At 41.0% G+C, this 21,022-nt stretch overlaps 1 protein-coding gene across 4 annotated transcripts in view; it reads right to left on the bottom strand.

The window, feature by feature from the left end:
* P4HA2 (prolyl 4-hydroxylase subunit alpha 2) overlaps positions 1-21,022 on the bottom strand; it is a 97,580-nt gene that overhangs the window by 60,022 nt on the left and 16,536 nt on the right. For 3 of the 4 annotated variants that reach the window (XR_010025206.1, XM_063120704.1, XM_063120705.1), the window contains 8 exons: positions 19,865-19,964; positions 18,675-18,771; positions 16,782-16,933; positions 12,480-12,617; positions 10,172-10,411; positions 6,738-6,937; positions 4,404-4,580; positions 178-248 (listed from right to left, as the gene is read on the bottom strand). Coding sequence is in view for 3 of the 4 variants with exons in the window: in XM_063120704.1 (XP_062976774.1) it covers positions 178-248; positions 4,404-4,580; positions 6,738-6,937; positions 10,172-10,411; positions 12,480-12,617; positions 16,782-16,933; positions 18,675-18,771; positions 19,865-19,946 (1,157 nt within the window). In the remaining variant the exon portion in view is untranslated. Of the gene's footprint in view, positions 1-177; positions 249-4,403; positions 4,581-6,737; positions 6,938-10,171; positions 10,412-12,479; positions 12,618-16,781; positions 16,934-18,674; positions 18,772-19,864; positions 19,965-21,022 lie in introns of those variants that run through there. The other variant, XM_063120706.1, reaches the window with a different exon arrangement.

The following is a 21,022-nucleotide window of genomic DNA, read 5'->3' as shown; positions in this document are numbered from 1 at the left end:
AGCGGCCTAAACATTTCAGACAGCCCTTTGAATCCTAGACCTGTGGCTTCTATGGGTTTTGAATATTTGTACAGATTTAGGAGTGGGGAGGGTCCAATGCAAAATGTAAAAATCCAGACCTTTTCAAGTTTTAATTGGTAAGAACAAGAGAATGATGATGATTCTCAGACAACTTACCTTTTAGACACCCTGTAGCTGGCTACAGTGAGCACACCTGTCTTGGGATCGCGTACAGTAGCTCTTGCCAACTGTATCAAAAGAAATGAAGCGTTTAATAACGGAAGTAGCACCAAGATTACATTAAAAAAATATACTGTACGTTTCACCTTTTGTCTTTCATTCATAACCTTCGCATTCCTATATTGGGTTACGGGCATAATCCTATCGGGATTCCCGTTAGTCTCCAAATTCAAAGGCTGATGGGAATCCTTTGCACAGCGGGAGCAGTGCAGAAGTGATCTTTGCACTCCCTGCACTCTGTATTTCAGTTAGACAGGCACTGGGGAGGGGGAGGGACAGAGGTTGGGGATAGCTTGTATCCATGCTTCCCCCCCCTTCCCTCCTCTCCGAGCTCATGCTTCCGAGCTCATAAAGGTGACCAATGTGGTTCTCTCCATGCCTGCTGCAAGGGGGTGGGGGAGAGTGGGTGGAGCTTGGACTCCTAGATCCGAGGTCGGAGCACTGTCTACAACCTTGGATCCAGGAATCCGAAGTATCCCATGGCTACCCAGACGCTGCCTAGGGGCCGTATGAATGCTCTCTAAACACTTGTGTAAAAATGGTATGGTTTGGCTGGAGTTTATTCTGTACTCTGTGAAAGAGGATATACTGCATTACTGGCAAACATACATTTATCCCATGGCCCCTTTATAAAATGTATGTAAATCATACTGCCTAAGGACCAGGTTCTAAAAACAAAACAAATGCCTTCAACTTTCAGTTGTACCAAACTCCTGGTGATTAAGGGCACAATCTTATGCATGTTTAGACAGAACAAACTAATGCAACTTCCAGCATTCCCCAGCAGGCAGTTACTTTGTTATGTCTAAACAAGCATACGTTTCCACCTTAAATCTTGCCCTAGTCAATATGATGCAGAAAGCAGAAAGAAAATGACTGTATATAAGAAGTAAGGGAACCACCTATTTATTTGTAGTCAGTTTTGGAGTTATGCTAGATCAGAAGTGGCCAACCTGCAGCCCCCAACCTCTCCTCACGCAGGCCTTGACATCTCCCACTGAGGACTGTCCACTTCTGAAAGCACAGATCCCACTGTCTCAGCCCAGGCAGGGAGGGGTCAGAGCCCTCCCCACTGAAGCAGGGAGAGAAGAGCCCTTCGAAAACATGGATCCCACAGAGATTCCCTGGCATTTCTAATACACCCATACAATGGACTTTACTAGTAAAACAAGAGGTAAAACCTAGGATCTCTGAAGGTGTGAGCAGAGTTTAAATCAAATCTGGCCGTTGAAAGACCGAATCTTGCCCCCAGTTGCTAAACTAGTGCTAGGAAGGGTGAGTGTAGGGAACGCTAGTTAAGAACAGGGGTCTTGACAGTGGTCCATCTTGGTTGATACTGATGGGGCCCTGGCTCACTAGCTCCCATTGCTCCTTAAACAAACCCTCCAGTAAAACATGTTGCTGTCCAGCAGTTATAATGTGTTTTCCACAAACACTTATTTAAATCAACAACATTTGGCTAAGTTTTCTTAGGTTTAGTTTACTTAACCTTACTTAGCCAGATGTTTACCTAGCCATTCAAATCGACACTTCAGCAAGAATTATTCTCCACCTTGTCATTTTTCCGTCCCGTGTTTGATAATACTTTCCTCCATATTTTCTCATTTGCCTTTTAACCCACCCACTAATTTTCTTTTCTTGGAATGGAGCTTTTGGCACAACAAAGTGCCAGAATTCTGTTGCATTGCTCTTGCTCCACAAATCGTAGCTGGAAACTCAGCCTGCTGAACATTAATTGTACAATAAAGTATTGCTTGCAGTAAAAGAATTCTAAATTCCTCATTATGCCTGCAGTTGACTGATACTTGCCATAAGGTTCCTGTTTGTGGGCTTCAATTGTTCCAAACAAGCTACCTCATATATTCTTATATTAATTAGTGATAAGTGAACTCCCCTCAGCTCAATTTGAATGTGGGTTGTCGACTATGAGCATCATTAGGGCACTGCTGAAAAAGGCTCATTTCCCCCTAAGAGTTCTAAACTGACTTATAATGTTGATTGCTCCTTCTAATATTAAATTTTCATCTTTGGGGGGAGGGTCCAAATCCTGGACACTAATCTTAGAGTTAAGCCAACACCACTGAAAGGTTGTTTTTAAGGTTCCAGGGTACCAAGGGGAAGCCCAGGGTTGGTTCCAACCTGGGCGGAGGGGACGAATTGTGAAGTTCATAAAGATTATGAATTTATATTTCATGTATGGTACGTTTTAATCCGTTTTAATGTGCATTTTATATCATGTTTTTATACTGTTTGTTTTATACTTTGAATTGTTTTAGTTTCTGTGAACCGCCCAGGAAGCTTCGGCTATATAAAAATGCAATAAATAATAATAACAATAACAATAACAATAATAATAATAATAATAATATTTAGAACTCTGGCAACATCACAATATGAACTGGTATTCTGTTTGGTCAATGGCAGACTGTTATCTCTGCTGTAATTGTGCCCTACACTCGAGTGTATATTATATATGGTGATTAACAGAGAAGTGGCAAGTGAGAGATGGAAAATAAAATTCTTTCCCAACCCAATCAGATAAGTGTTTGGTAGACAAACTACATATTTTCTACAGTTGGTGCAATTAACATTAATGCCAAAAGAGTTCTTCCACTATACATTTTACTCAGGGCTTCATTTATAAATATGGTAAAATGGCTTCTTTTAAGCACAACTATCCCCTTAGTTTAGTCCTTATTCCAACGGGCTAAATCACCATGGTTTCAAGTACAACACTTTATACAGTCTAGAAGGGTTGTAACCAATGTTTTTCAAAAGAGTAATGCTATTGTTTGCCTAAACGCATCAAATCAGAGTCTGAAGAATCTCTGCTTCAAATGTAGGTTTGTTCTTTTTTGAAGTTCCTGCGCAACTCTCAGTGAAACACCACGGGCCGGTTTGGACATCATGGTTTGTTTATCGTGATGACCAAACTAGGGGTTCTGGCTTATCTTTCCCCAAACAAATCAGAATCATAAGCCATTGGTTTTACCTTCTGATGCTGGCTTGTTCTGGGAGACACAAGCCAGAATGTTGCATTTGGATGTTACAATAATAAACAAACCTGAATGGGGAGCGGTAGCCACTCCCACTACCAGGAGGAGCCAAGCTGAAGTGATTGGGCAAAATGCACTAGCACTGTCTGGAACCCTGGCATATCTTGACAGCCAAACTGGGCCCATGTTGAATCTAAAACAAGGATTCTTTGTCAAAACTAGATGTGTCTATTTTGAGCTTTTATTTTGAACAACATGCATGGAAAGCACACCTGCTGTTGCTGCTTTTCAGTTCCCTCCAATGCTTTTTTTTTAAATGTGTGAGGTAATGGTGAAGAATCAGGAAAATATCTAAGTTTATAGAAGGGAAAGCTGCAGGGCAAGCAGAAGAATTTCAGCCAAAGCAAACTGGCTGAAGAACAAAGAGTTGTGACATCTATAATAAATGCAGAAGTTATACTGACCCTGCAAACCTGCGTTTCTTTGAGTTACAGCTACATGAGCAGTAAATGCAATGTTAGTTTCAGTACCAGAGCCTTGTAGCTAAAGAAGTCATCACCCAGTTACACTGCAGTTCGCAAACTCTCTGCACCGTTCCACCTCAATGCTATGAGGGGAGACAGCTCGCTTTTGAAAACATGTAAAGGGTCATCACTCAGTGGGCCATAGCGGAAGACAAATGCTTCAGTGAAAGAAATCCCTGGGTCCTAGTTCAATTCCTGACATTTACGGTAATCCATATGAAAGAGGTGATATGAAAAGCCTCTGCCTGAGACCGTGTGCAGTTGCCACTTAGTGTAGATAAAGCCAGGCCAGATAGACAAATGGTCTCACTCAATGGCTTTGTTAGGACAAACTGGGCCGGTTCGCACATCACAACAGCCTGCCGCAGCTTCATTTACCTACAGGGGCTGTCACGCTGTATCAGGCACAACAGCCTAGAACTCCAGTGAAATGATTTGAATCTGGGCTCACTAGACCTGTTGAAAGCAATGCGCCCCCAACTATCCCACATAAAGAGCTGGAATTAATTTTTTTTCAATATATTACAGCAATCGCACTCATAGAACTAGAATGGTGGTTTCTGACATCCCCAAGACATTGAACTATGCTACCTCAAGTTAACAGGTCATATTTACCAGTTGGTTGAAGAAATGGGATACTTACTTTTGGTTTAGCCAGCTCCTTAATCTTCTCTATTTCTTCATCAGATAAGACATCGTAGTATCGGACAATATGCGGACTATCCCATTCATCTTCTTCTTTAAAAGGCGCTATAAGCAGGTGCGGGTTTCGGTTTCCATTGTGGTACCTACAGAATAGCCTCTTTTGTCTTCGAGGTGTCTAAGAACAAATCGAGATAAATACACTATTTTGAATGTTGAATTTTATGTTCAATAAACTTATCTAACGCATAAGTACACGGAACAGAGATTGAATGACATATATCACATAAATGCATTTAGGTGCTGGAAGTATACTGCTCATTGAGTAGATATGGATTCACAGCTGGTTCGAAAGCTATAATCAGAGAGTAAGACCACCCTGGCCAGGATCACTGGTCCTGGTGTGCGTTTGGCCCTTACCACTGGCAGCAGTGATGTAGCACTTCCGAGTACAAGCCGCTAAATGACCAGAAACACTTGTTCTGAAACCCTTCCAGAAACTTGTGTTTCCAGTCATTTGGGGGGCTTGCCCTTACAAGTGATACATCACTGCCATCAGCAGTAGGGGCCACACGTACTCTGGAGCTGCAAGTGGGTCCTATCCAGAGTGCCCTCATCAATGAGTTTTCATCAAACTAGAGAGAGGCTTCCAGTGGGCTGCCTCAGGGCCCAATATTTTTTTATGAAAGACTTAGAATCAGAGGGCAAGTCAACACCAGGCGATATCCCGGGGATCATCCAGGGATCTTCCCTCTGCATCCACATGATGAACAGGGGATCCTGGGAGCAGGGAGGGATGATCCCTCCATTTCCCCAGGATATTGCCATACACTTTTTTCGCGTTTTTCCCCATGATCCCGGGCCACCCATCCCGGCTTCTTCACTCTTCCCCATGAGTAGTAGGGGTCATCAGAGGGAAGGAGCCGGGCTCAGGAGAGTCCAGGGCCATCGGGGGTGGGGGGGAGCGGGGTCGGGCCTTTTATTTTTTTAAAAAAAATACTTTTTCGTTGGAGCACAGCAAAAAATGGTGGGCGCAACATCCTGCTTCCTCCCTGGACGTTGCGCGCCACATGTGAATCCAGGGGGAGGATCTCACGATCAGCATATCACGAGATCCTCCCCCTTCCCTCCTCTGGTGTAGACATGCCCTAAGTTTTAGATGAAGAGGTGGAAAGAAAATCAAATTTGCTCATAGCAGATAACTGGGGAGTAAAGCTAGCACTTCAGAACATAGGAATATAATTAAAACTTGCCTTGACAGTATGGAAAACTGGGATGAAACTAAGAAAATTAAATTTAGAGAGAAAGCAAAGTTCCGCAACTAGGGAAGGAAGGAAGGAAGGAAGGAAGGAAGGAAGGAAGGAAGGAAGACACCTGACAGCAATTCCTATGGACTTCGGGATTGTAGCCTATTACTGCTGAACATGACTCAGCAGCTGCAAGAAAAACCCTCTTAATGCGATTTCAGGATGCATTAACAAAACCACAGTTTCCAAGTCACAAGAAGTAATCGCTCCACTTTATTCTGCACTAGTCCAGCCTCAACTGAAGTTCTGTGTCCAGTTCTGGGTGCTGTACTTTAATTAGACCAGAGAAGACTGCTACAGAGTAGAGAGAAAAAAGACTGGTTCTCTTCTCCCCCAGAGGACAAGATGAGATCAAATGAGCTTAAGTTACAGGAGGCTTTCAAGTGAACATTAGGAGAACCCTCTTGATAGTAAGAGCTGTTTGACAACAGAACCAATTAGCAAGAGAGGTGGTGGGTTCTCCCTCATGGGACGCCATTTGCTCTAGCTCTGGACTAGATGGCTGATTAATATGTTCCACATTTGGTGGTTACGTCAAAAGTTCAAAATTCTAGCATTATCAACAAGTAACAAGGATGAGGTAATAATAGGATCTTAATCACTTGGAAAATTATTTCTTACAAGAAAGTTAAACTCTTCTTGCTTATGAATCTTTCAGTAACAGCAAAAATTATCTTAGTTTGTAACAGGAAATTTCCATTGATATGAACAGAAGCAGAAGGGTTGGTTAAGGCAGCTGAGACTGTAATTATAGGTAAATTGTTGGATATGACTTGGAAGGAGAAACACGTGACTCTTGATCAGAAATGGCAGCCCTTTGATATAAAACAAAATAGTAGAACCAGAATTTTGACTCAGAAAGATCAGATAATTTCGCTGCAAATTGTGTAAAAATAAAATAAAAATAAATATATAACAAGCCAAGGTTAAGTATCAACTGGTTTTGGGAATACATTCTTAGAGCAAATACTAATACACAAGTGTTTAAATCTGTAGCCTTTGGGGTTCACTCTCTTTCTCTTTCTTACCATTTTCACACCTTCTCCTCTGCAAAGGGCCTCATAGATCTCACGCTCTGGCAAGTAGTCCTGGGGCCTTTCATAAATTCCACCGTATGATGCTGACTCAACTGTGTCTGAGGTCTCATTGAATGGCTTCGCTTCTTTTTCACTCTCCAGCAGCTTCTCAAAGTATTGCATGTTGCTGCCTGCCCTCTCATGACTGGGATCTTAGTTGGGAAAGAAGAGAGAGAGAGAGAGAGAGAGAAGACAAGTAAGTTACACTATCCCAACCTTCTAAGCATACAGTGCCTTCAAGCCAACAACATTATACCAGTTATTTTGTGCAAGCAAGAATCCTCTCCTCCTTTCTTTCAATACTGCTGCTTTTAAAAAACACAGAATCAGAGTCTTCTGGAGTCAATTAAAGTTATCAACTTGATTATGGTTGAAACAAACTAAGGTAAGAAATGGAAGAAATTTCTCAGAGCGTCATCGTGTTTCCTTACCATTGCTTTTCCGCCCCTGCGTTTGTCCCTCATTACTTCCTAATTTTCAAGGGAGAGGAAAGAGGAAGTAAACAAAGACCACATGGCCCATTCAGGGGCTGTTTTAATTGCGCTGCTTTTCCTGCACACAGCAGGAGATTGCGGCACATTCTGGTCTTTTTTAAAGTCAGAATTAAAAGGGTCTATTTTGTGACAGAAAAATGAGCAGAAGGAGCAGGAGGCACACGCAAGGCGGATATCATCTAAAGGACATGCGCACATCCGTAAGTGGGCAGTAGCGAGCATTCGATAAAACATTCATCTGATGAACCTCTCAGTGCAACATTCAGTATGATAAAGGGCATCATTCCCTGCAACACCATGTATAGCATCTCTTTGCCACAAAACCAGCATGAGTTAGACCATTTTCACGGTGAACTATTGAACAGAACATTCCAGCTTAGTAATGGAATACATAACTGGGCACCATCTACTAAAGAAAGTAAACCTCTCTTTCTTGAATGTGCACAGTGGAGGAAAACGAAAAGATCAACACCAGGGCTCAGGATGCTTTGGTATCATTTCAAAAGATTTCAGATTTGGGCAAATAGACTAGCAAGTAATCCCCAATCTGGTGCCTTCCAAACATTTTGAACTCTAATTGCCAGCATTCTTGACCACCATTGCCTATGCTAACTGGGGCTGATGAGAGTTGAAGTCCAAAACATCTGGAAGGCACCAGGATGGGGAAAGTTGGACAAGACTTAAAAAGAATTAAAAGCACAACTGCATTATTATTATTATTATTATTATTATTATTATTATTATTATTATTATTATTATTTCCTGCCTTTTGCCCAATACTGGGCCTCAAGGTGGCCTTACAATATTTAAAACAGATACATGCTTCAATACAAAATTTAATATTAGTACATCATCATTCCTATAGGACTCAACATCGAATTACCCATTAAGAAAATACTAAAAGGCCTAAATCTAAGTGTCTGTGAGAGAGGGATATTGGGACACTAATCAGAGATCAAGAATAGGCCAATATATGTTGATCAACTAAGCACAAATCTGTAAGATACAATACACAATGATGCTTAGATAGTATTTAAACACCAACAAGTCTCAACAGGATGTTATCAGTTAATCACTTACATTGTTTGAAACATAAAGACACTTAGAGGAGTGTGTCCATATGCACAAATATACCGACATCAAATGTTAAACATGACTGGTTGTATAATTAGTTTCAATCCTTTAATGGTTTTTTTTTAAATTTAACAGACACCAATTTGCCAGGATTTATAAGGTTATTAGTATCAAGCTTATTAATTGAAGCAAAAAAGAGTCTGGGCAATAATTGAGGAAAGACTTCAATCTCCCACAACAAGGGAAAGGCTGTTGGAAGTGTTTAAACTTGGCAGAAAATGGATGAGCTAATTGAGGAAGTCCATAGGAGGGATGGAGTTGACTGGGTAGACAATTGATGCTTTTGATATATACAGAATATGTTTTATGGTCATTTAAGCCTGGAAGGAAGTCTGTTTTTGTAAAATTAAAAGAGAGAGAAAATCACCCATTGAAAAATAGAATGAGGTTCAACTTAAATGATTGCTGGCAGAAATAGAGTGAATTGTTGTTCCAAGCTGGGTAAACTGAACTTTAATCCAAGTGACTAACTCCACTGAGTGGTACCAGATGTCACGAAACCTTCAGCGTCTGCTAACCTGCCAGCACCATCATATGCTTCTGAAAGGAGTTTGCCATATCTGTCCAAACGTGTGGTGATGTTGATGAATTGTGCTTTCTAGAAAAATGCAGAAATCCTGGTACAGGCGATCACACTGACATTCACTTTTATATTGGGTGTAAAATATTAACATATGCTAGAGCATAACACCTCAAAGAGCTTAAAAAGTTTAAACTAGGCAAGGATCACTTTACGCAGACACACTTTAGGGGACAGTCATAATAGTCAGCAAATAGCAGGTGTGAGATATCAGGAAAAGCCAAGAAAGAAACCACAGGAAAGGAACTTGAGAAAAAGTAGCTGCCACTCTCAGATTCAGCAATGAACTTTTATGTAATTGTGCTTTAAATGTATGCTCTTCCTAAGCACCAGGAGATAAAAGTTGAATTATTGTGACTCTGAACTAAATACAAATACTAATCTCAGTGTTTAAATGTTTTAATATTGGAACATATTTAATATATTTTTTACTTTTGTATATTCCTATTTATAGGTTTTAAATGTATATGTTATAAATTTTGTAATGCCGCCTTGAGGCCCAGCACTGGGCAAAAGGTGGGATAATAATAACAACAACAACAACAACAACAACAACAACAACAACAACTCTACACTGTTGAAAAAAAATTAGTTGGCAGAAAATCCACCAACAACCCAGTTAGGCTGCACGCAGCACATTCTTGTTGCACATTCACTGGCCACGTTCGGATGTTACTTTAGCCCACAATGGCGTTTAGAAAGTCCACGATGCATCAGCACATAACCAGGCTAATAAGATCCCCACCCCCTGACGCCGTGTCCCGCTGCAGTTCTCCTGCCTGAGCAGTGGCGCTGTTTCACCCATTCATTATATAGAAGCAGGGGCTACAAGGCGAGAAATCCCAGATGCACCAAAAAGGGTCTGACACAAATGAACCCTTGGGGGTTTGCAGGATGGGGTCCAGACTTCACACACAGCCTCTCCGACTCAGGAGGCACCCCATTCACCATCAAAATGCTCATGATTACACTCAGAGGAGGGTAAATCCTGGGTGTACCAAATGAGGGTGGCACAAATAAACCCTTGGGGGTTTGCAGGATTGGGACCAAACCTCATACACAGCCTCCTGCTCTAGGGAGGCACCCGATCCACCTTCAAAGTATGCTAGATTCTTTGAATCTTGAGTTGCTTTCCAAGACATTTGATGATGGGAAGAATGCAGACTTGTCCTTCTTACCAAGGGAAACCAGCCGCCGCGTGAGCTCCATAGCCCTGTGTATGTCACCAAGCTGAAAGACGGCATAACTGAGGTAGTCCAGGATCTCTGCCTTAGTGACGACTGCCTCTTCACCATCATCGTGTTGTCTCAACGCTTGCTGCATCCATAGCACTGTGTGGTAATAATCTCCATCATTGTAAGCTGTTTTCCCCATGCCAAAGCAGTCGTCCACTGTCAGGGCAGATTGGTACCTGGTTCCTGAATTGAGAAATGCAAGCATTAACTATGTATTAAAAGTAGTGTTGTGTTGAACCCTGCCTCCTATTTTTGCATCTTTTTTCTCTCCCTGTAAAAGAGGCACTGTGTTTTTGGCCTCTTTCACGGGGTGGGAGAGACTTAAAAAAAATCTCCTTGGGGAGGGGGACAGGGTCTCCAAATAGCTTTTTATGTTTAAAAGGTAGTTGAGAGATCTTCTATTTTGTAACTTTAAAAACACCCTGTACACTTGCAGTAACCTGAAACTCTACAGAGAGGCTTCTGCAGTCCAGCACGAGTTCCTGAATGCCTCTCTGCAAGCAAGAACAGGGTTTTTCTAAAGTTCCATTCTTTCTAAAGAGGCTTCTCCAGCCCTGCAGCTCTTCCTGAATGCCAACGAGAAATGGCAATATCACATGGCCACATGAGAGATCAGGAAAGGCTGCCAGGCTCTTTGTAAAGAATCTTATGCTGCTGCAAGTGTATGGGCATTTTTTAAACTAAAAACAAACATAGAAAGAGATCCCACAGCCAACACCTACACTTAAAAAGCTAAGTGGAAATCCTGTCTCCCTCCCCAAGGAGAAAATTATTCAAAACATGGAACATGGCAACAGCAGGTGCAAACATTCTGCTACCCAAGTTGGGAGTTGGGCTGCCCTCTTTACCTCAGCCTTATAGACATGGGGCAGGAAGACAAAGAATGGTGGTTGGGAAAGAATACATTTTCTTTCCCTTCTGCCATTCAGAGTAAAGAAATGAGCATTCAAGGAGAGACGATGCCACTGAATTTTTTCAGAATTTTTTCCTGACATGAACGTGTAAAGCAAATTTCATGAAGACCAAAAGCAGTGATACCCTCTGATGCAGTGCTCACTGCCCTCAGTATGAGAGAGAGAAGCAAAAGGGGGAACATGAACAAACCCCACGTTAACATGATTTAAAAAACCAAATGCTAGCTTTTATTACTTATATTGTATTTCAGTCCAATAATATTGAAATGGGAAATGGGTTATTTGTTCAGATTTCTGTGTGTGAAAGCCACTTTCAAAGGGCTCTAGCTGTAAAGGCAGCATATGAAGTGTTTAAATAAATGAAACAAGCAAATGTGTTTATAGTCAAGATGAAGCCTATGTGAGTTATTTCTCATGTTTTAAATGCTTTTAAGAACATATGAAACTCAGTATACCCCAGAGTGTTAATATTCAGCTTGCCAAGCACTTGTTCTTTCTGAAATGCTACGTGGTGATCTTAAAATGTCCTCTAGTCCAGCAGTATTGAGCCAGCATGCCAGCTTGAACTGAAATAGCTCTATAACAGTGTTTTGTACTAGCAAACAGAATCCATCTTAACAAACCAGATATAGGTTTGGAACAGCAAACTCTTATGACGAAGAGCATGGCACATTCCCAGACCTGTTTCTGCAGCTCTCTGATGACGATGCCATAGATATGAACGCATAGGCTTTTCTGAAATCTCTGGAGATTACAAAAGTTCTCATGGCTAAAGCGCAGGTTTGGAAATGCAGAAAAACTGTCACAGTATCAGAGGAGGTACAGCAGGTTGGCTCTAGATTTAAGCACATGCAAGCGGGCAACTTCCCAAATGGCAGAACCTCCAGCCCTCTGAAAATGCTACACAGAGCATTGGAGGACACTGCTAAATGGGAGTAAGCTGGGGTGTGGGGATAGAGTAGGTCTCCCCAAATTGGGCAAACGCACCTTACCGGAAGGCAGATCCTGGATCCAACCCATGATATTCCACTATGAAAGCGGTATATAAAAGGCAGGAGTCACACCAAGCAGCATACAGCAGTATGAAAGTGGTATACGGTATGTGTCAATGGGCCCCAACAGTTGTCAGTGCACTTCAATACCACTATAAATCAGTAGTGTGGCTCCTGCCTTTTATATACCGCTTTCATAGCAGAATATCCTGTTTGTTGTAGATGAGCCCCCAAAGTAGAAAACAACATTAAGGTTTCATGGCTTACACAATTGTTATTGGCATTAAATAGGGAACCAAACCATAAAGAACCCATGTGTTTAATAATGCTGTCAAGTAGCCTTACCTGGAAATTCTCCTTTCGAAATTGTTTCAGAGTCCAGCTTGTATGTGTCCTGCAAGCGCATTAATGCCTTGGCAGCTCCTGTCTCGTCTTCTTCATTTGGGAAGAACTGGCGCTGAATTGTGAGATTTGCAATAAAACCTTCATTTGAACAAGACGGAAACAGTTAGCATCATGTGTCACAGATGCATATAATCGATACCAGACTGATCTACAATTGGGAACATCTGCTCTGTTCCACAGCACACCCTCTGCAGAATTCAAATAGCTGAAATTTAAACATAAACAAACAATGTTCTCATCAGGTTCTCTAAAATTATACATTGTGCTTTGGAATTTGGCATGAAGATAAAAATCCATGAACTAACATGCAAAATACATCAAGGGGAACAGATCTGTATCATTAAGCAAGTAAAAGAGAATTTAGGGGAAGGGATACTTACAGTTATGTCATGATGGGGCCCAGCTATAGGAACTACAACTAATGCAATGGCCACTGTGTTTTCCCACCACAGAGTGGGTCAGTTGGGATGTAATAGCTAAAACTTGGATTGATGGTTGGGGCTGAGCCTCAGACTTGCACATTCCCTCCTCCCCCTCCTCTCACATGCTCCAATACCCTCTCTCGCTTTTTGGTTTGGAAAAAACACAGTTTGCCATTACATCCAAACTTGGCAAGCTATAGTTTACCCTCGTAAACAGATTTGGAAACCCACTTCAAATCATGGCTTTTGATTCTGGTTGGAAGGTATACTATGGTTTGCACGAACCATTATTCAGGCAATTTCATTGTAACAGTGAACTACGGTTTGCCCAACCCAAGAAATGAGGCTGGGAATAGGAGCACAGGAGGAAAGGAGAGCCCAAAGCTCAGCTCTGGTAGCCAGCCCATAGATTTGTCACTTACACCTAAACCAGGGCACTGGTGTGCCAGCAGCATGGTTGCCATGGGATCCATCACACATAGAATCTATTAAGAAGTCCTGTTCTAAATGGATCATATCTTGTGGTAATCACATCGTGGGAAAATTGCTTGTCATCTGACCCCACCTTATATATGGCTTTTAATTAGGTATTCTTTACACGGATAGCTTGGGTCCTTCTCTAGTACAGCCTGGTGCCTTCCAGATATTTTGGACTTCAATTTCTATCAGCCTTAGCCAGTGTGGCCAATGGTCAGGAATGCTGGGAGCTGTGGCCCAGATCATCTTGAAGGCACCAGGTTGCATACACTAGTAATACCTCAAACAAAAGCAAGTGCAGAATGTCAATGTTTATCATTCAGAAAGAAGCAAGCAAAAGTCAGCTAGGGGTTACCAATCTAATACACGCTAATATAGGGTTAGAGTCAATGTCATACCAGAAGTCCTCTACTGTGATGGGACTTCCGCCCTCTCTCCTGCAGCCTTCCACACCATCCAAAAATCTGTTCTGGAGGGTTTCCCAGCCCCATAGATCAGATTTTGAGGTGTGCAGGAGGCTGCGCCAGGGGGGCGGGGAGACTTGCTCTCCCAGTTCCAGCAGAAAGAGAGTGTTGGATCCAAACCACAGATTATAAGGTATTATTTGTTAATACATACTTTTACATAGAGTGCCAATTAATGTACATGGCACTTTGAAGAGCAACATAATCCCCTCTGATATGGGACTATCAGAAACAACAGACTCCAGAAGGGAGACATCATTCCAAGGAAATGCCACAAATGGCAACAGCTGATTAAAGGACCATTAAATAAATTCAGAACACCACCACCTGAGGTCAGGGGCTCCTTAGCAATGAGCAGTCCTTGGAAAGCATGGCTCTAGAGCAGGGGAATTATACAGAAGATCAATTTTCAGACATGCTGGACTTCGACTCCCAGAAACCTCAGCCAGCATGGCCTGATCAGGAATGCTGGAAGTTGAAATCCAAAATGTCTGGAGATCTACTTTATGCCCACCCCTGCTCCATAGCACTAAAATGCTCAGATCTATTGATGAGGGGATTTGACAGTAAGAGTGCCATCCTATGCATATTTAGACAGAAAAGAAGTCCTACAACTCCCAAGAAACCCCATCCAAACATGCTGGCTGGGGAATGCTGGGAGTTGTAGGACTTTTTTTCTGTCTAAACATGCATAGGATTGCACCCTAAGAGGCATAACAGGACAGGTACAGTGGAGTACCTTAAGTGCCAAAGCTGAGAAATGACAGACAGAAAGGAAAGGAAGTTATGACAGGTGCCCCCCCTCCACGTGCTTAGCTGAGATCCAGCAAGCAACGTATACAGCCAGATCTCTTGTTTTCAGCTATGGAAGGCTAAAATCCTCAAGTGTACTCCATTCCATAGCAGGCAGCGGGATCAGCCTGGCTGCACTCCCGGTACTTGCTCAATAAGGCCAATTTCTTAAAAGCAATAGAACATGAAGCCTTAATTGTAAAGCAATCATCTTCCTCTATCACTTTTGCACTTCTAACACAAATCCTTTTGTCAGTGAGAGATAGTCATCTTTTGTGTTCTAAAAGCTTCAAGAGTTCACTTTCTCGTGGCTAACTGCTCCAACATATGCTCCGCATCCTGGCTGGGAGGAGTACACTTCAAAGCTTCTACATTTTCAGCATAAGCACCCAAAAAAACAAAACAACACACACACACACACACCCGAAAACCATATGCGGTTGATTTCTGAGAAACTGCATTTCCTCTTTAATGCTCGAGCATAAAAAACAAAACAAAAAAAGCAAGCCTGTCCTGTCAAAAATCTGCTTTGCAAAAAGAAAGGCTTAGTAAACAGCATTTCTACAAGAAAAAGGGGTGAAACATAGTTATATACAGTTGCCCTGAATGCTGCTCTTTAGAAGGCAGTGCCTGCAAGTTCTCCATTCTGTAAAGTCAAGGGCTTCTGCAGTCCACATTCGGATGGCAGAATTTAACGGTCGTGTGCCACTGTCAGCCAGCAAGGCCAAAAGAGAAAAGCATCAAAGGCTGTTTGAATACAAAAGGAAAAGTGATACTGTACAGATGTATTATGTTCCAATTGCAGAGACCAGATTTGGAAAGGAGAAGGAGGGAACCCGCTCTTGTTCAAATCTTGTGCTTGACATCATGAGCCTATTACCACATTCAGGATAGAGAAGAGAGAGGGGAATGAGATAATCCTCACTTTTACTTGATGACTGGCACAAACCTTATACCCAGAATGTTTCTGGCATGGGTTGTAAATCTTTTTGAAAATGAAGACTTCCTAGAGAAGGGTTTCCCATTCAGTACTCACAACTTGCTTGCCAGGTGGCAAATAATGAGTTTTGAGGACAATTCAACACAGAGATCACTTCCTGGTCAGGCAACAGAAGCAACAGATGTTTTGACAGAACTGCCTAATGAGATCCACTGGGAAAAATTAGGGTCTTTGCTATCAAAACATCTGGGCTTGCACTTTTTAATAAAACATTGCTGCTGTAGTGCCATTGCGCCTAACCAAAATTTCAGCAAACCAAAAAAGTCAATTTGACTTGTTTGAGGGATACTTTAATCTTCTCAAGTACTCTGAACAAGTTGGATCTAGACCCGGTAATAAAGGCCAAGGCAGCTCCCCATCTTGAGACTTAATCAGCGTGGCAAAGTTTGGATATAGGAAACTGAGAGTTCAGTTTAGTATTGACTAGTTAGCAGGTATTACTACTGCCAACCAACATTATTATTATTATTATTATATTTATTTATATCCCGCCTTTTGCCCAATATTGGGCCTCAAGGCGGCCTTACAAAATTTAAAAACATACATTTTAAACCTAGGAAAAGAAATGTACAAAAATTTTTTTTACAATATTAAAGCATAAACATTTTTAAAAGTCCTTAACATAGATGAAGGACCAGATTATACTCCAAAGGCCTGCTGGAACAAACAAGTTTTTGCCTGCTTCCAAAAGCCCATCAAGGAGGGAGCCAGTCTAGCTTCCCCGGGAAGAGAGTTCCAGAGCACTGGAGCAGCCACCGAGAAGGCCCTCTCCCACGTTCCCACCAAGCGCGCCTGTGAAGATGGTGGGACTGAAAGAAGGGCTTCTCCAGAAGATCTCAAAGCATGGGCAGGCTCATAAGGGAGAATACGGTCTTTCAGATAACCTGGACCTGAGCCATAGCATAGTTGTAACTGAGAACTGAAGCTGAACTAGTTGACAAACAGATGAATGTCAGTGGATTTTTAAAGTTTATTTTTTGAAAACTAATGCTCATATGGCGACAAGGTTTTGTTGAGAGAAAACCCAAACAAAAAATAATTTAAATCACTGATTATTTTAACATTTTGGTTTTCTTAAGATCCTCACCCTTGGTCGCATCCTCAAGAACCAAATTCTCTAGCTCCAACCATTCTGTGTTTAGACGCTTCACCAGTTTATAGGCATTGACGGGGTGCGCAAGATAACCTTCTGGATCTGAAGTGGATTTCGTAGTTAGGGATTCCATCTTCTCAGCCCATCTGAAAACAGAAATATATGCATCAATTACAGAACATTATGCTTTTGATATTATTTGTAGCCCACCTGCTCTGAGTGGGTAATGATATAATAATACAAAAGCCCCAATTACTTTTCCTATCCCTATTTATCAGTATATTTGCTGCCTTTCGTTCTTGGATTATGGTAAATACATAGCTATTGACATATGACCATTCCTTTTGAATTTTACTACTTACAAAGTAAACTTTGTAAGTGAAGTGAAGTGTAAGTGTAAGTGAAGTGAACTGCAGTGTCTGCCTCTCCATGCGCATAAACCAAGCATGGAGAGGGCAAAAAGAGGGCCTTCCAAGGCGTGGGGAGGGGAGAAGACCACAGAAGCTGGCTTAGACAGTTTCCTAAGTGCTCCATGGCCTCCCCTGTTCTGCTCTGAAGCCCCCAGCTAGACAGCCAAAATCCCCTCCGTGCAGCTGCCCCCCTGCATTGTATAGCTGTAAGTCCCCAAGTTCAGGGGCTTATGAGTACCCTGGGTGCAACCCATAGGAATGCGCCCTAAATGGAATAATGCAAACTAGAGTTGAGCTTGAGGGTGTGGACTTATCCTGAAACATGACAGGAAACAAGAAGTGGTGCAGAAGGTTGAATTAACTGGTGTGGAAGCAGGAAAGTGGTCCAAATTCAGAACACGTTTCCTCAACCGTCAAATGAAATTAATCTTTAGCAAAAAGCCAGCCTGTGGCTGAGTGGGGAAATCTCCAGGAGCCATTATAGACCAAAGGTTGAAAGAAGGAATGAGCAGAAAAGTGAACAAGGCTGCACCTGAAAATGACACACTGGGACAAGGAGTTTGTTTATTTATTTATTACATTTTTATACCGCACAATAGCCGAAGCACACTGTGAAGTGGTAAGATCCCACATTACATGGAGCAGCGTGCCTAAACAATTATTTCAGCCAACTATGCTGAAGTTCTGCTAGGACACAGAAATGTTCTCCCATTTGGTCTTCTGGGTTGTTTTATATATCCATGTATTCGATATGAGGATATTCATCATATTATCAGGATAAAATGAAAGAATTTTAAAAAAATTCCCTCAGATTAAAAACATATCTGGAGCATAATTTGTGAACTCCCAAGTTGCATGCCCAAGGGCTCATTCAGATATAAAAAAATGTGACATCTTTGCCCAAAGTGAAAGAAATTAAAATAAGCTTATGACTTCTGTCAAATCTTAATAGTTGATTTAAAAATCTTAATTTTAAATTATATTTATTAACCTAACAATCCAGCTGTCTCAGTGAGAACACATACAAATTAGAAAATTTTAGCGCAGACCACCATCCATCCACTTTTGTTGGGTCTGGATACTGGAGGGAAATTATAATAGGGTTACTCCCAGAGAAAGTGGGGAAGAAATCTTGAACCCAGTCCAAACATAGGATTGAGTTCAATTGCACAGGGCTGGAATGAGGCTCAGCTCTACAAAGGCATATAGTAAATTGACCTGAGAGCTATTTCACACATTAGATTCTCTCGTCCCAGCAATAAGAATAATCTGTGTTGAAATATCTATCACTTACAGCACTATCTATAATGTCTACTCAGAAGGAAGCCCTACAGAGTTCAATATGATTTATTCTCAGTGTGCATAGGTTTGCAGCCTTTATCTTCTTTCCTTGCTCAGATACCAAAGACAATGTGGGTGTGACAATAGATTTAACTACATTAAATTGGAAAAATAAGAATGCGTCTCATCCTTTTACCTTTTAATTTTAGAAAGCTTAGATTCTTCTTCTTGAATATATGCCTTTAACGACTGTACCAGATCTTTTTCTGCATAAATTAAGTCTGTCATCTGGCCTTAAATGGAAGGAAGTCAAATATTATTACAGATTTAAAATAGAAGAGGCCACCCTCCCCGCCTCTGCAAGAATAAACAGAGGGCAAACGGATACTGCAGGTTAAGGAAAAGACATACAAAATTTGTTCATTATTATGTGTGAAAGACTATCATAGTAGGCTGGAATTTGTGATTCTACTAAAACATTTGTTCGAACCTAGAAAAATTATTTTGCCAATGTTCCTGGAGTTCTAGTTCTACAATCTCATTATCTAGGGAAAGAACTTTTCTTTGCACTTGTAGGAACTGAAGCCTATAAAACAAATACAGAAAACTTAAAGCATTACCATACAGATTATCTACAAACATTCAAGGATTTGAGTTGCTGCAAGACCTTGGTTCACTGTTTGAAAAGCACATTTCTTATGACGTATGTTTTTTTGGTGAAGTGGACTACAGTCCATGAAAAGCTATGCCATAATAACCTTCTGAAACCTAGTGCCCTCCAGATTTTTTGCACTTCAACTTCTATCTGCCCCAGTTTGCATGGCCAAAGGTTAGGAATGCTGGGAATCAAAAACATCTGGAGGTCACCAGATTGCAGAAGGTTGCCATAATGAACGTGTTATTTTAAGGTGTGGTAAGACTCTGTTGTTTTTATTCTCTGCATTGATATTAAGCATTGGTAAAACAGATTAGAAATGAAGAGCACTCCAAGGCAGTAATATCACTTGAAGTAGTAGGGCCAAACTGAACTAGACACTGGAGATCTGTGATCACATTTCTCTCAAGGGCAAGAGTAGGGTTGTCTAAATAAGATCAGAACTGTGGCACTGGGAGAGGGTTAACCCTTCTGATATTTAACATGTTTTAACCACTCAAAAACACAGTTAATACAGCATAACTCCAATCAATGGCTATGTAATTTTCACTTGCTTAGAGTGGAGTTGCAATTCTAATCTTGGCAAACTGTATGAGTAAAAAAAAAAATAGCAGAGGGTGGAATATGATCCAGAAAGCTGCATAATTGGGGTGTGTGTGTGTGTGTTTTAAGAAGACTGATTTTAAGACCTCGTTTCACTATTCTACTATCGTGCCAGCACTTTTTCATACCTATAGAAGTGAAAAATTCTGCCTGTATCTGTCCCATGCAGGTAATGCAGATTAAAAGTAATGGTTTCAGCCACGGAGCCATCTTGTATCAATGGAATATCTGCAAGATATCAAGAAAATAAATTAAATTCATGATGCCTGAAGGAATCCAAATCCAAGGGGAAATGGTAAAATCATTCAAATATTTATAACCAAAAGGTACTCTATATTGGCACATCACAATAAAGCCCAATGCAAGCAATACAAAATGTTAGAGAAACTGTTATCAGCAAAGTTTATTTATCCACAAGTGATGGGCCTATCCTGTTGTGTCATAGTTTTGCAATGTCATATATCAAACCATGCATGTTATATCAGCATTGGCCTTATTAACAATATGAGAAGAACAAAATGCAGAAGTGACACCTACAGACTTAATTGAGTTCATACTGATGGCAGCCTGAAGAGTCATAGCCAAAAGTTGGAAAACTGAAGAGCTTCTAACTTTGAAATCTTGGTTTATGGAAATGTGGCAAACAGCCATGGCAGAAAAATTGATGTACCAACTGAAACTAGGTAAAGACAAAGTCAAAACATCTGACTTTTATAAAAAATGGCAGGATTTTATTTTATATACTAATCAAGAACATGCACAGTTGTATTTGTCAAAGCCTTTCCTCAGACTATTGAAAAGAGACCAACTTGAATGTATTATGGTGAAGAATTATAAAGAAAAACTAAAAGCAACCTATGGATTCCATCTATAGTAATTTTACATCATATGTAAAATATGCATATATGTTAGATGTAATACTCTCTGTCAATAACTAGATTTAAATCCAATCTGTTTGTTTCTTTTCTTTTATTCTGTTGGTTGTTTAATCTTGTTTTGAAAAACTAATTAAGATCTTAAAAATAAACAAACAATAAAGGCCAATTAGAGGATTTGAAGTAACGGCCTTACTTTTCTTGGAGCACCCACCAAAAATGCACATGTGCAGGTGAACTAGTTAACTCAGAGTACAGGCCAAAAGTGCAACCTATATATGTCTATATTTGACATGTACATGTCAAAAATAAATTCCATGGAGCTCAGTGGGACTTACTCCCAGATAAGTGTACAAAGGACTTCAGGGTACAGGATATTTTTTTAATTACGCGTGAAAGTTGCGCACCAGT

Source organism: Elgaria multicarinata, chromosome 3 (assembly GCF_023053635.1).
Source record: "Elgaria multicarinata webbii isolate HBS135686 ecotype San Diego chromosome 3, rElgMul1.1.pri, whole genome shotgun sequence".
Lineage (NCBI taxonomy): Eukaryota > Metazoa > Chordata > Lepidosauria > Squamata > Anguidae > Elgaria > Elgaria multicarinata.
The sequence above is the reverse complement of the archived record's forward strand: the minus strand, read 5'-3'. Positions and strand labels throughout refer to the sequence as shown.